The 14253-nt window shown below is 36.9% G+C and overlaps 1 protein-coding gene across 3 annotated transcripts in view; it reads right to left on the reverse strand.

Moving 5' to 3' along the window:
* KIF5B (kinesin family member 5B) overlaps positions 1–14253 on the reverse strand; it is a 49620-nt gene that overhangs the window by 3206 nt on the left and 32161 nt on the right. For 2 of the 3 annotated variants that reach the window (XM_004386261.2, XM_023740615.1), the window contains 10 exons: positions 11474–11662; positions 10756–10873; positions 10177–10238; positions 9973–10082; positions 8925–9026; positions 7809–7869; positions 7627–7698; positions 7354–7458; positions 6274–6490; positions 5381–5531 (listed from right to left, as the gene is read on the reverse strand). In XM_004386261.2, the coding sequence (XP_004386318.1) occupies positions 5401–5531; positions 6274–6490; positions 7354–7458; positions 7627–7698; positions 7809–7869; positions 8925–9026; positions 9973–10082; positions 10177–10238; positions 10756–10873; positions 11474–11662 (1167 nt within the window). In that variant the 3' untranslated portion in view covers positions 5381–5400. Of the gene's footprint in view, positions 1–5380; positions 5532–6273; positions 6491–7353; positions 7459–7607; positions 7699–7808; positions 7870–8924; positions 9027–9972; positions 10083–10176; positions 10239–10755; positions 10874–11473; positions 11663–14253 lie in introns of those variants that run through there. The other variant, XM_023740616.1, reaches the window with a different exon arrangement.

The following is a 14253-nucleotide window of genomic DNA, read 5'->3' on the forward strand; positions in this document are numbered from 1 at the left end:
TTTTCTCATGCTTTGAAAACCCCCTGCCCAGATCCCACTTCCAAAAAGCAGCTTGGACCTATTGAATACCCACTCTGTGCCAGGCAACATCTTAACTCTGAAGAGCTACTTACTATTAAAAGGGGGCTCAAACGGGAAAAACAGAGAGGCATCTTTAGTTGGTGGGAAAACCAGCGACTGTATGTCTATTGATGTAACACCGTCACCTACAATGTAGTCTTGTCAAAAAACGTTTACTCTGTATCTGTTATGGGCTGAATGTGTCCCCATAAAATATGTGTTGAATTCTGGCGGCGCAGGGGTTAAGAGCTCAGCTGCTAACCTGAAGGTGGACCGTTCAAATCCACCAGCTGCTCCTTGGAAATCCTATGGGGCAATTCTACTCTGTCCTATAAGGTCGCTATGAGTCGGAATCAACTCGACTGCCAAGAGTTTGGCTTGGGACCTGACCCTGTTAGGAAATATTTTCTTCTGTTATGTTAGTAAGATCACAGCAGAGTCGGGCGGGTCCTAAACTCAATCACTTCTAAGTGTCTTACAAATAGACTAGACACAGAGACAAACACAGGGGACGAAAGACACCATCTAAGGACTGTCTGCAAGCAAAGGAGGCCGAGGAAAGTCAGGAGTCACCAAAAACTGCGAGAGAGGCCCACAGAAAGGACGAACACGACCGAGACCCACATGCAGATTTTTAGTCTCTGCGATTGTGAGAAAATAAACTTCTGTTCTTTATAGGAACCCACCTGTGGTATTTGTAACTGCCGTACTAGGTAAACCAAGACACTAATCAATGCTTTTCTACTTTCCAACGTACAGGGAACAGGAAGGATCGAGAAACATGGTAATTACATATAGAAGCAATCAAACACATCTAAAGGTGGCATATGTTCAAGATAACGGGACTGTTCTCTTCAATAAGCAACTGTCATTACAAAAAGGGAGGCTATCTTAGATTAAAAGAGACTTACAGGATATAACCAAATGGCAACAGCGGTCCTGGACTGGATTCTGGTTCAGACAAATGAGATGCAAAGGACGTTTTGTTTTAAAAATACTAGTGTTGCAAATGGTTCAGTGTTCAGCTACTAATCAAAAGGGTGGAAGTTTGAGTCCACTCAAAGGGCCTCGGAAGGAAGGCTTGGTGATCTACTTCTGAAAAATCAGCCACTGACAACCTATGAGCATAGTGCTACTCTGACACACATGGGGTTGCCATGAGTTGGAATCAACTTGATGGAAACTCGTTAGGTTGTGATTAATTAATTTTGTTAGGTGTGATAATGTTACTGTGGCTATATAGAAAATGTTCTGTTTTAGAGATACATTAATTTAGGTCACAAATTCATCATTTAGTTTTATGCTAAAAAATTTTAAATGAGCCAAAATGAGAAAGCAATTAACTGTTAAAAAAGTAACTTGCTCAAGTTCACAAAAGTAGAAAAGGATTCATACTTAGATGGACTCCAAAGTCCATGCTCTTTTCACCATCTGTCTCTTTTAAATCCTATATTGTGTCACAAAAATTAAATTGTTGGAAATGTGAATCCTCAAAAATAGTTAAGTCTCTACTCAAACTCAGAGCCAGTATTATGTAAAATGTCAAAGTAAGGACAAGGAAGAGTAAACCAGACTGGCTGCAGTCCTCCGTCAGAAACCACGAGAGTACACCATCTGATCATTATTTACGCAGCACCTTTTAGTCTCCAAAGCGCCCACACACCCTGGAGGTCTTCAAGAGTTAAGATATGAGCTCCTGCCATAACATGAAATATTAGGTGGCTAGTAACTACTAATCAGTCATGTTGGAGAAGAAAATGCTCAGAATATATTGTTAAGTTTTAAAAAAGCAAGCTACAAAGCAGTATGTGTATAGTACAATAGGTATGTCACTAAAGTATTTATCAGCAGTTTAAACTTTTTTTTTTTTTTAAATGATGCCGGATTAGTATTTACCTTTCTGGATTTCTTCCTTTTTCATTTATTTTGTTGGATGACACTTTCCAAGGCTTACTTATAGAAGGTGCTCTGAAGAGATGAAGTTACTCCAACAATATTTGACATCGTACCTCAGATGACCTCTAGCAGCTGTTACGATTGACCTATTTGTTCCTCTTTTTCAGTCCACATTGTACTAGATGCCAGGGAAGCTTAAAAATTAGCCATTCAGCTAGCCAGGCTGCACTGTATGTATCAACGACTGTTTCACTGTTTTTTCTAAGTCACCTGGCTCACCCTGTATAGACATGATTTGTGTGTGTGTGTGTAAATCATTTGTTTGTTTATTGTAGTTTAAGTGAAAGTTTACATTTCAAGTTAGTCTCTTATACAAAAATTTATGCATACATTGTTATGTTACCCTAGCTACTCTCCCTATACTGTGACAGCACACTCCTCCTCTCCACCCGACTCCCCATGTCCATTCAACCAGCTCCTAACCCTCTCTGCCTTCCCATCTCACCTCCGGATAGAAGCTGCCCATTTAGTCTCTTCTATCTACTTGAGCTAAGAAGCACACTCTTCATGAGTATCATTTTATGTCCCACAGTCCAGTCCAATCTTTGTCTGAAGAGCTGGCTTCGGAAATTGTTTCAGTTCTGGGTGATAGAGAATTCGGGGGCCATGCTTTCCGGGGTTCCTCCCGTCTCAGCCAGATCATTAAGTCTGGTCTTTTGACTAGAATTTGAGTTCTCCACCCCACCTTCCTCGGGCTCCATCCCAGACTCTCTGTTGTGCTCCCTGTCAGGGCAGTCATTGGTGGTAGCTGGGCACCATCTAGTTCTTCTGGTCTCAGGCTGATGAAGTCTCTGGTTTATATAGCCCTTTCTTAGACATGATTTTAAATATCCCAGTAGCCCTTATTTTACTTTTCCTTTAGTGTGGAAAAAGTCTGTTCTTATTTAAAATGATAGATGATGAATCACCGAATTTCTGGAATAGCAGACAGAAACTGAGTTCTTTCATGAAGTTTATGTCTGTCATCTTCTTCTCTTCTTCCTCATGGCTGCTCTCCACTTGAGTTATCAATGATCTGACCTCATCCAGGAAGAACCAGAGAAGTGATTCATGGTGGTGGCCGAAGACGCTTCCCCCACTGTTTTTTTTTAATATTTGATTGTGATTCTGGAGAAAACTTACATAGCAAATTAGGTTCTCATTTAACAATTTCTATACATAATATTCAGTGACACTGGCTACATTTCTCACGATGTATCAGCATTCTCATTATTTCCAGTCTGGCTGTTCTATTTCCATGAATCTAGCTTCCTTGTTCCCACCTTACCATCTCATCTTTGATGTAGGGTAAATGCCGACCATTTGGTCTCATGTAGGTGATTGTTTAGAGCAGCACCGTATTCACAGGTGTTATTATTTACTTTATGAGCCACTCTGTCTTTTGGCTGATAGGTGACCCCTGGGAGTGGTTTCAATTCCAAGCTTAAAGGGTACCCCAGGCGGTTCCTCTAGTCTGTATTGGTCCAGTAAGTCCAATTTTCAGGAGTTTGAGTTTTGTTCTATATTTTTCTTCCATTCTATCCAGGACCTTCTATTGTATCTCTGGTCAGAATGGTTGGTAGTGGTAGCCAGACACCACTTAGTTCTTCTGCTCTCAAGGTAGGTGAGGCCATGGCTCACATAAACCATTAGTCCCATAGACTAGTTTCTTCTCTGAGTCTCTGGTTTCTTTCTCTTTTTCTCCAGATGCACAGAGACCAATAGTTGTATCTTAGACGCCTACTCGCAAGCTTTTAAGACCCCAGACACTAGTCACCAAACTAGGATGTAGAACATTATCTTTATGAGCCATGTTATGCCAACTGACCGACTGCCCCTCTGAGGCTATGGTCCTAAGCCCTCAAACCCAGTGATCGAATCCTGCAAGGTATTTGGTTATGTCTAGGAAGTATCCATAACTGTGCCCCCTATGTGCTTTCTTTTCTATATGAATATATATGCAGCTCACACAAACCTGTACACAGACATCTGCCTACAGAAATACCTATATTCGCACACTCGTATATTTATACGTGCTTATCTATACACATATAAGCATACATACCCACCTACATAACCACACACATACTTTTTGGTTATTTTATTGCTGTTGCAAAATGGTATATGTTGTGGCTTTTACCAAAATTGTCCCTATTCTTGTGTACTTCTTAGTGTCATCATTTACCTTGGTCAAGTTGTGCTGGCTTCACTCTTATTCGGTATTGCCTCACTCCTCACCAAAACTAACAAGTGTCTGCTATCTAGAAAGTGATTCCCCGTCCCTCTCCCCCCATCCCTGGTATCCACCAAAGAATGGTGCTCTCCGTATGTATACCTATTCTTGTCTTTTCATAATACTGAGATTATACAGTATTTGTCCTTTTGTAATTGACATATTTCACTCAGCATGATGTCCTCCAGATTCGCCCACGTTGTATTTTGAGAACCCATCATTATTCTTTATGGTTGCATAGCAGACCACTGTGTGTATGTACCACAGTTTGTTTAAGCAGTTTAAACTTTTTAAAGTAAGTCATTATACGTAAAAAAGGCTCTAAAAAGATACAATACATTAGGTGGTATCTCTGGATGACATTTATCATCTACTTTGTGATATTCTTTATCCCCCTACAATGGACAGATATTGTTTACATAACTAAAAATGAATGAATGAATACAGGTGAGTAGAAAAAGGACACAACGATACCACATTAAAAAAAATGGCTCAATAAATATTTAAAAAATATCCAACTTCATCAAATCAATGGGATGCCATTTTTTTTTAGTCTATTAAATTAGAAAGTTTAAAACTACTAATACTCAATGATGGCAAGGATGAAACAAAACCAATATTATCCTTTGCTAATATGCAATTTGGTGGAGTTTTCCTGGAAAGCAATGTGGCACTATGTATTAACAATCTTAAAAATGTTCATAGCTCTTGCAATTTCACTTCTGGGAATCTTCTTGAAGTACTCTAGAAGGTGAGCGGCATAAAAAGATGTTCTATATTTCCAAATTCATATATGGAAATTTCAGTTTTAGAAAATTTCAAATATGGAAAAAAATTAACATAATTAAATGTACAGTAAAAGGGAATAGTTATAAACTATGGTACATTCATTAGACAGACTACCAAGAGCTACTAATAATAATCCAATGTCAGGTTAAAAACGGTAAGGACACAACATGGAATATAGAGTATGACCTGAACTATGACATGCTATGAAAAAAGACTCGAAGAAAACTTGCCAAGTTGCTTTTACAATCACACATTAAAAAAAAAATCGTGACACTAACTGAGAATTCAAAAAATTGTTTAACAGCCTGTGGCTGAAAGTTTCCACGTACAACTGCATTCAAAAGCCATAGAGCAACTACAAACCTGTGGACATGTGTAAAAGCTCACACTTGCTTGCCTCCTCCACCACGGACCGACACGGGCTGGCTATTCTGTACGAAGGCACCTCCTCCACGAATTGCACCTGGGTGAGTTGGAGAAGCTGCTGGATGTTGCCCAGGTCGAATAGGTTTAGCTAATATGAAAAAAAAGACTGACTTTAGAATAAAGTTCAACACACGACAGTAATGAATATCTAGGTCTCTTCTCTTTATTCATAACAAATTCCCAAACGTACTTGTTTTTCTTTGCCTTTCTGTTTCTCAACACATTCTTCTCTCTTTTTCTTTACATTGGTTACATCCTTCTCTCCAGGAACCTATAAAATCCTTGCTGTTGTTAGCTGCCATTGAGCCAGCCTCCGACTCATGGTGACCCCATGTGTTACAGAGCAGAACTGCTCCATAGGGTTTTCTTGGCTGTAATCTTTACGGAAGCAGGTCATCAGGCCTTTTTTCCGTGGAGCCACTGGGTGGGTTCAAACCTCCAACTTTTAGGTTAGAAGCCTGTACCAGCCCAGCTCCTCAGCCCTAATATATCTCATCCTTATGCCAGTAATTCATCGGAAGCATGAGATACTGCTGATGGCTTGTTTCTTGTGATTCTCCCTCTGTTTTAATAACACTGCTCTATATAATTTCTCCTATCCCTGACCATTCTTGCTTGTTTTGCTAGTTCTTATTTGTCTTCTTGGCCTGTAAATGTGGTCATTCCTCAACTTCTCTATTCTTTTCCAACAATGCCAATCCTTGGTAAGTTAGAAAATACAGACAAATATCTCCATGTCAACACATTACAAATGAATCAGACTATGTTTTCAACTACACAGAAACATTCAAACCAAGCAAGGTCTGAAGGTGTTGATGTGTTCTACTAACCAATCTGTGCAGAATGTCCTCTTCTGGCCATATTCTTTGATCTGACTGCTTCCTTTATACGATCTACTTCTTGCTGATAGCGTTTGCGATCACGAGATGCATTTTCTTTGGCTTCTTTCAGTGCTGACTCCAAGGCTTTCACTCTCTCAGCTGTAGCTCTAAGTCGCTTTTCCAACTTAGGAAGTTCACAGCGAAGATCTGCATTATCACGTACCAACTAAAGGTACAAAAAGAAAATTTATCTAACTTTTAAAAACATGAACTGGAAAAAGTATGAACATTTCAGTTTCTCTTTAGAAGGTAAATAAACTACATTTTATAGTAAGGCTTGTTTTCCATTTAGCTACTTTAACTTACGCAGAAACGTATAAGGAATACATATATTTCTCTCACACACAATTTTATTTTACTTGGGGGAGGGGAGATCATCCTCTTCCCCTACGGCACAAAGACCATCAGTTACAACATTAGGGCTACATCACTTCAGTAACTTACTAATCTGGTGGAAATGAATATACTCTTTTAAACATAGAAGACCACAGGTCATCATAAACTTAGCAAACTTGTAATGTGCTGAAGACAAGAAAAATTAAAATTTCTTTAACTGTACTCTTGTGCAAACATCAGACTTACAATAACAAAGATATAAAACTGAGTGTGTTATGAAACATTTTTTGTTAGTAATATCATTTATCATGCCACAATAAAAAATAAGCAAAAACATAGTAAGCATTACTTAAAAGAAAAAAAAAATTAACTGCCTCATTATATATTTCATACTCTAGGACTGTAAATATAAACAGACAAAAAAAAAACAAAACAAAAAAAAAAGGCTTGCCTACCCGAAATTCAAAAATTATTATGAATAAATTAAAAAAATGGACAGACCAGAAATCCTACAGAGGAAATAAGATTACATGTTTTCTTTGGCCTCTTTTGATAATATGGTTATTAAATATTCATCCCCCTAAAAGCTGCTAGTGGTTCTTTATAAAATAGTGGAAAGGCTCAGGGTATAAAAATTCCTTAGGGCTTTAAAAGATTAAAATATTTGCCACCACAAAACCCATTCTTCATTACCTGTTTGTGTACTTTAGTGAGTTGTTCGAGGTTATTTTCAAGGAAGGAGATCTTCTGCTTCTGAGCAGCACTACCTCCAGTGTCATCCGAATCCACCTCAGCACTCTGAGAAAAGAACGCAGACCAAGACTGACACAACTCAAAGATCGGAAAATCCGAGCGTTATACCTACGTAACAGTTTGTATGACAACAGAAAATAATTTACGAATACAGATAGTTACACACAGTAAGTGTGACTTAGACAAATACCTACCTCAGTACTGCTGTATTACCTTTTTAACTCTGGTGGCCAGGTCCTGAACAAAAAGCTTCCGCAGGTTATGTAAAGTCTGAAGTTCTTTTGCCTTGAATTAAGAATAGTAATATTTTAGAAATTCAGACTTCAAATTTATAGTAGAAGGGGGAAAATCCATAAAATACTCCCAAATCCTATTTATTTTCAAGCTTTTCTTACCACTGTCTCTTCCAAACCCTTCAAGTCTTGTCTTGCTTGTTCTCGTCTATCTTGCATAACTCTAAACAGTGAAAGAATATATATATTCTCAACTTTGATTCCATAAAATTCTAGTTTTATTTAGCAGAAGATGTGAATCAAATGCTTTTTATCTGAAAGGATCAGTTCTTAAATTCAAATAAATGAAAAATGCTTATCTTTTTTAAAGTGTACCCATATTCTACCTTTCAAAGAAATTTTTATATACTTTATAATCTCCTTTTAAATGTATTGTTTATTTACAATAAATGTATCTCCTCATATGGCAATGGAAGAGGTGAAATAAAATGTGGCAGAAATCCAAGATTATGGAGTTGTTCTTATTTCTTAGAATATGCCACATACAACATACTGCTATTTATCCAAAATGGTTCTGATTAACTAGGAATTACAGAGATTATAAATTTTAAAAATACTAAAATATTTTACATTAATATTATTCTAAACAAAATTATGGCTGATGATTCAAAAGAAACTTTATAAAAATCACTCTGAACTGGTCCTAACAGTGTGACCATCCCTAACAACAGCCTGTTTATTTGCCAGTTATCTCTTGCAAATTCAAAGTACATAAACAATTATAATCAAGAGTTTTCCTTCTGCTCAGATTCTAAAAAACTGAGTACTGACTATACTCTTAGTAAATTAGAAAAAAACTGGTGAAAATTTCTGTTCAAAAGAGAAGGCTAAAGCAATCATGTTCTTTATGCAAAATCAAATTTTATAAAAATTCAGTTTTTGTGGTAGATACTGAAATCTTCTAAATTTACTTAATGCCATATTTTAGGTTCATTTTTATGATGGACCCTGAAGTCATATGGTAACACACAAATAGCAAGCAGGCTGATAAACAGGAATCTGAATCTTGACCATCACTGAAATACAAGGCCTTCTGTTCACTAAAATTCAAGAATATATTGAAAGTTTTTAGGTATAAATCAAACCAACTCAGAGAGTTTAGGAAAAACAGTTTAGCTAACACAAAGTAAAAAATGTACCCACTAGATATATCCAAGAGTTAATACCTGCAGTCCTCTAAGCTGGTTTTTATTTTTAAATTCTAAAACATTTACTTACGTAAGTTCATGTAGTTTCCTGCTCTTTTCTTGATCTGTAGCTTTCAACTTCTCATGCTCTACTCTCAGACGTTCCTGTTCTAACATCATTTTCTGGTTTTGGCTGATAAACGAGGACAAAAAAAAAAAAAAAAAAGAAACCCCACAATATCAGCATGACAGTTTTCTCACTGTGAGAATGCACTATGAACTACATACAATGTTACTAAAGCAGCAAAAGGAGGACTGCAAGAAAACCAGCCATCAGCAATATTTCCATTAAAAACTTTCAAACTCTTAACTTCCAGAATCTCACCTTTCAAATACTCGAGGCCTCCTCTATTATCCTGTCCCCTACGAGAGCTGGGGGAGGGTGCGAAGGGGACTCCGCTACTTACAGCCATACATTGTTTTTTCCTATTTTGCTTTGAAGCCGTGATTTTACCTTCTACGCCTTTCATCTCCTGAATTATCATCTCTAATTCCATTAGGTGTTGATAATAAGACCAAGTCCCCAAACTACTCATTGTGCTGTCTGGTCACTCTTCTCTGGCTCCTACTCAATTCAGGATTTAGTTGAAGACCTGCGATCTCCATAAATTCTATGTGCACACAGTTATGGAAGTAGGGACTAAACGAAAATGACAACTTTATTTATTAAAAAAACCCAAAATCCCAAAACTTAAAATCCACAATTTCCAATAAAATGTTTCTAAGTTAAAGATTCCTTAAAAAAGGAAGTTGAGGAAATGATTTGAAGACTGGTGTCAACTTGCAATAATAACTGAGTTTAAGTTGGGGGATTTTTTCCCCCTGCACATTTAGATCAAAAGAGCTAAGAAAACTTCTCAAAAAATATCACTTGGAACTTAGAAGTTATACTTACTATTAAGAAAATTCTGTATTTTCCAAGTGGAAAATATCAATTTCAATGAAAAATAAAGGTTTCTAAGAAGGAAATACTGCTCATCAATAACCTATTATTTCCTCTTGTCTAAGTATTTGACTTTTAGGAATAAGTTTTTAAACATCTCAGTTAAAGAGCAAGAGGGAAAAAGCATAATACTTACTCTTGAAGATCAGTAATAAGTTTTTCTTTTGCCTCAACCTCATCTCTCAAATTACTGATTTGTTTTTGATGAGTTTCTCTGTGGCTTTGGATCTGTTGTTCAACAGCTTGCTAAAATTATTGGGGAAAACAGATATTAAAAGCTGACTAGTCAAAATTAATAATGATAAAAAGCCATTAGAACACAATGTAACGGCATACTTGCCTTCACTTCATTTGCAGTCTGAACCTTATTTAAGTGTTCCTTTTCCATTTCATGGACTTTCTCTGTTTGGGAAGAGAGAGAAGAGAAGAGACGAAATAAGCCTTAAAGTTCCTCATGTAAACCAAAGAGCAAATAAACTTTATAAACGGTATGTTCCTTAGCAGTATTTGACTTTAAATTACCCAAAGGCCACCTACTAATACATTTTCTTCCCTCCAAGTTCAATGACACGTTGACTAGTATATCCTTTGTGTTGATATTAACAGATTCTTCTATTTCCTTTGCTTAATCCCAGAACAGAATGGATTAACTTCATGATAAAGAAATGAGATAACTGTCTCTTCTATGTCTACACACATACACAACTTCCTAACTTCGTGTGAAATTCCCAGGTTGATCATTTCCATATTCAGACACAATTTCAAACATGTTTCAAAGCCACATTAAAATGTATGATTTGTTTACTATTCCAAGTTATCAGTATTCCTAGTATTCTCTATCAGTGTGAATGAGTTTACTATAATAACAGTAAGAAAGAATGACTACAGATATAAATCATAAATAACTGGGAACGCGTACCTTGTGCTCGAAGCTGAACTAGTTCTTCACTAAGGGAATCAACAGACTCCTCCAGCTGTCTTTTCTTTTGCTCCACGTTTTGAAGGTATTCGGTCAGCGATTTGATTTTGGCTTCATGCTTTTGGAAAAAATGTATGATATGAAGTGAAAAAAAATCTCAAGAACATATTCTGTAGTTAAAGAATATGTGAAAGTAAGTAAGTTTCACCAATATATCTAAAAATAAGTTTAAATAAGAAATTTAAACCTCAAATCTTCACTGGTCAGACTTACAGTGTTAAATGTCAATCTGCACAGCTTGCAAACTAAGGCGCTGAAGGCTGACATATGAGATATTGTTACAGTTATCTCCAGCTAACACCACCCCTTCCCTCCTTCCACAATCCCTATTCTTGGTGAACAGCCCCTTCTATTCAGCCACCCAAGCCAGAAAACTGGTTCCCTGCAATTTTGTCTGCCCTGGAATTCTTCTAGATTCCTCATTAGCCACATCAGTCACATCTTATTAGTAAAATTTCTATACATATGTTAACAACTATAACCCAGTGAAATCATTCATGTTATACTACAGCTATGCTACAAAAAACCCACTAAATCAACCTTTTAATGTTGTTACCCAAAATAACCTATAGAAGTTCATTTTTTGGGAAAACTTTTGCAATAAAAATTTCTAGGTGCCTGTTCAGGATGTAAAGAAACTTTGCTCTGTAACACATACTTGAGAGATACGAAGCTGGCATGCTGCTAACTCCTTTTCATTTTCTTCCATTTTTTTGTTGCTCTCAGTTTGTGTGCTTTCTAACTGTTTGCAGCGTTTTACCATTGTTTTTACTTCGGACTTCATTTTGCTAATGTAGAGTCTCGCAACAGTAAACTCTTCATCTATCATGCCAGTTCCTTCAGGTTGCTGTGAGAAAAAAGTGAAATAAAAGCTTAAAGCCAAGAACTTTCAGCGTGTGCTTTCCCAATTAGATTCTAAAATCTTGTGACAAAATATATTTTACTACTACTCCATACTCTTAGGGAGTCTGGAATTCTTTTTTTCTTTTGTTACGTTTTCAGTAAGCATATATAATTCAGAGTTTAATTTTTGCCTTCTTTAGATTCTAATACTTAAAATAACAACATTAATATATGCCTACAAGTAAAAAAATATGAATGTAAACCTAAAGGAGAAAAAAAAAATAACCCTGATGAATTAGACTTCTTTGAATTTTTGGATTTCTTCTTCACAGGACTTCAGTAAATTCAGTATTAACTGTGCACAAGTAAATCCATCTTAAAGCTTAACAGTAAGAGGACGCGTCGGCTGCAGTGAAAGAATGATTTTTACGCTCACTAAGGAGGAACTCTGGTCACCATACATTTCTTAACTCTCACGGGCTTCACTACAAAATCCCGGCAAAGCTTACATGGAAAGGCGAAAGACCCAGAACAGCCCACACAATACTGAGGAATATGTAATAAAGTCAGAGGACTGACAATACCTGATTTAAAGACTTACTATAAAGCAAGAGTTATCAATTTGACTTAAAAACTTACTATAAAGCAATAATCGAGACAGTGTAGTACTAGTGAAAGACAAACAGATCAATGGAATAGAAGAAACAGCAGCAAAAGACCCAAATAAAGTCAACTGATTTTTGACAGGAGTAAAGGCAACTCAGCAGAAAAAGGACAGTTTCTGGAACAACTGGACATCCACATGCAAATAAATGAATCTAGACACAGGCCTTACACCTTTTACAAAAATTAACTCAAAATGGAACACAGACCCAAATGTAAAATGCAAAACTATAAAACTTTTAGAGGATAACATAGGAAAAAAATCTAGGTGACCTTGGGTTTGGCGAAGAGTTTTTAGATACAACACCAAATGTATAATCCATGAAAGAAAAGACTGGTAGACAGACCTCACTAAAATTAAGTACTTCTGCTCTACCAAAGACATCGTTGAGAGAATGAAAAGACAACCCACAGACTGGGAGAAAATACATGCAAAACACTTATCTGATAAAGGACTTGTATCCAAAATACACCAAGAACTCTTATACCTTACCAAAGAAAATATACAGATGGCAAATAATCATATGAAAAGATGCTTAACATCATGTCAGAGAGAACTGCAATTTAAAACAAGGGGATACCACTACATGCCTATTAGATTGGCTAAAACTCAAAAAACACAGACAACACCAAAATGTTGGCAGGGATGTGGAGCAAAAGGAACTCTCTCATTCATTGCCGGTGGGAATGCAAAATGGTACAGCCACATTGCAAGACAGGCTGGCAGTTTCTTACAAAGATCAACACAGTTGTAACCATATGATTCAGCGATTGTGTTCCCTGACACCGTATTTTTACGCAAATAACGCATGCATTACATGTTTTTGCCAACTGCACAACCCCTTCGTGCATTATTTTCCTAGGCGCACCCTGTGTGCTGGGGGGGGGGGTGTTATTTGTTGAAAAATACAGTATTTACCCAAAAGAGTTAAAAGCTTACACCTGCACAAATGCTTACAGCAGTTTTATTCAGAAATGCCAAAAACTGGAAGCAAACAGAGATGTACAGTAGATGAATGGATAAAAAAAAAACGATGGTACATCTGTACATATTATTCACTGATAAAAAGAAATGAGCTACCAAGACATGAAAAGACATGGTGGAACCTTAAAAACGTACTGCTAAGTAAACAATTCAGTCTGAAAAAGCTATGCACTGTATGATTCTCACTATGTGACATTCTGGAAAAGGCAAAACTATAGAGGCAGTAGAAAGGTCAGTGGTTGTCAGGGGACGCGGTGCGGGTATTAATAGGAAAACCACAGGGGACTTGTTAGAGGGGTGAAATTATTCTGTATGACACTGTAATGGTAGCTACATGGCACTGTGCATTTGTCAAAATCTACAGACCTGTGCAACATAAAGAGTGAATGAATCTAATATTAAAAAACAAAACAAAAAATTAAGGGGTGCTCAGTCAATACTTACTGATGATGCTAACAGGAAAAGAATTATGAAGGAATGATGAAAATACTGAGGGATCCACAGGTTTTTTTTTTTAAAGAAACTATTTGCAAAATACTACGTGGTATAGTAAAAAAAGCAGTCCAGGAGTCAGGGGACCTGTACTGCATCACTGGCTCTGCCACTACACATGCAAAGCATTTCAACTCTTTATTTCTGCCTTTACCACCTTTTCCAGTTATAATTATTTGAACATGAAATGAAAAGATGTCTTAAGCTGTAAATTTTTAACAACACATTTCTAGTATTCAATGATATGAAGTAAATCCTCCACTTTTTATACTCAGAAGATTCCCACTGATCTCTACTTCTGACATCACTTCAGCATACAGAGGTTAAGGGGGAATGCTCAGCCTGACGGTAAAGAGAGCAAGCCAAGCCGCCCAGTCCTAACAGCAGCCCTCTCCTCTGTCTAACAGAGGTGAGGCAACAGCAGCCCTCTCCTGTCTCACTGAGGTGAGGCAACA

This window comes from Trichechus manatus, unplaced genomic scaffold, assembly GCF_000243295.1.
Source record: "Trichechus manatus latirostris isolate Lorelei unplaced genomic scaffold, TriManLat1.0 scaffold00160, whole genome shotgun sequence".
Classification (NCBI taxonomy): domain Eukaryota; kingdom Metazoa; phylum Chordata; class Mammalia; order Sirenia; family Trichechidae; genus Trichechus; species Trichechus manatus.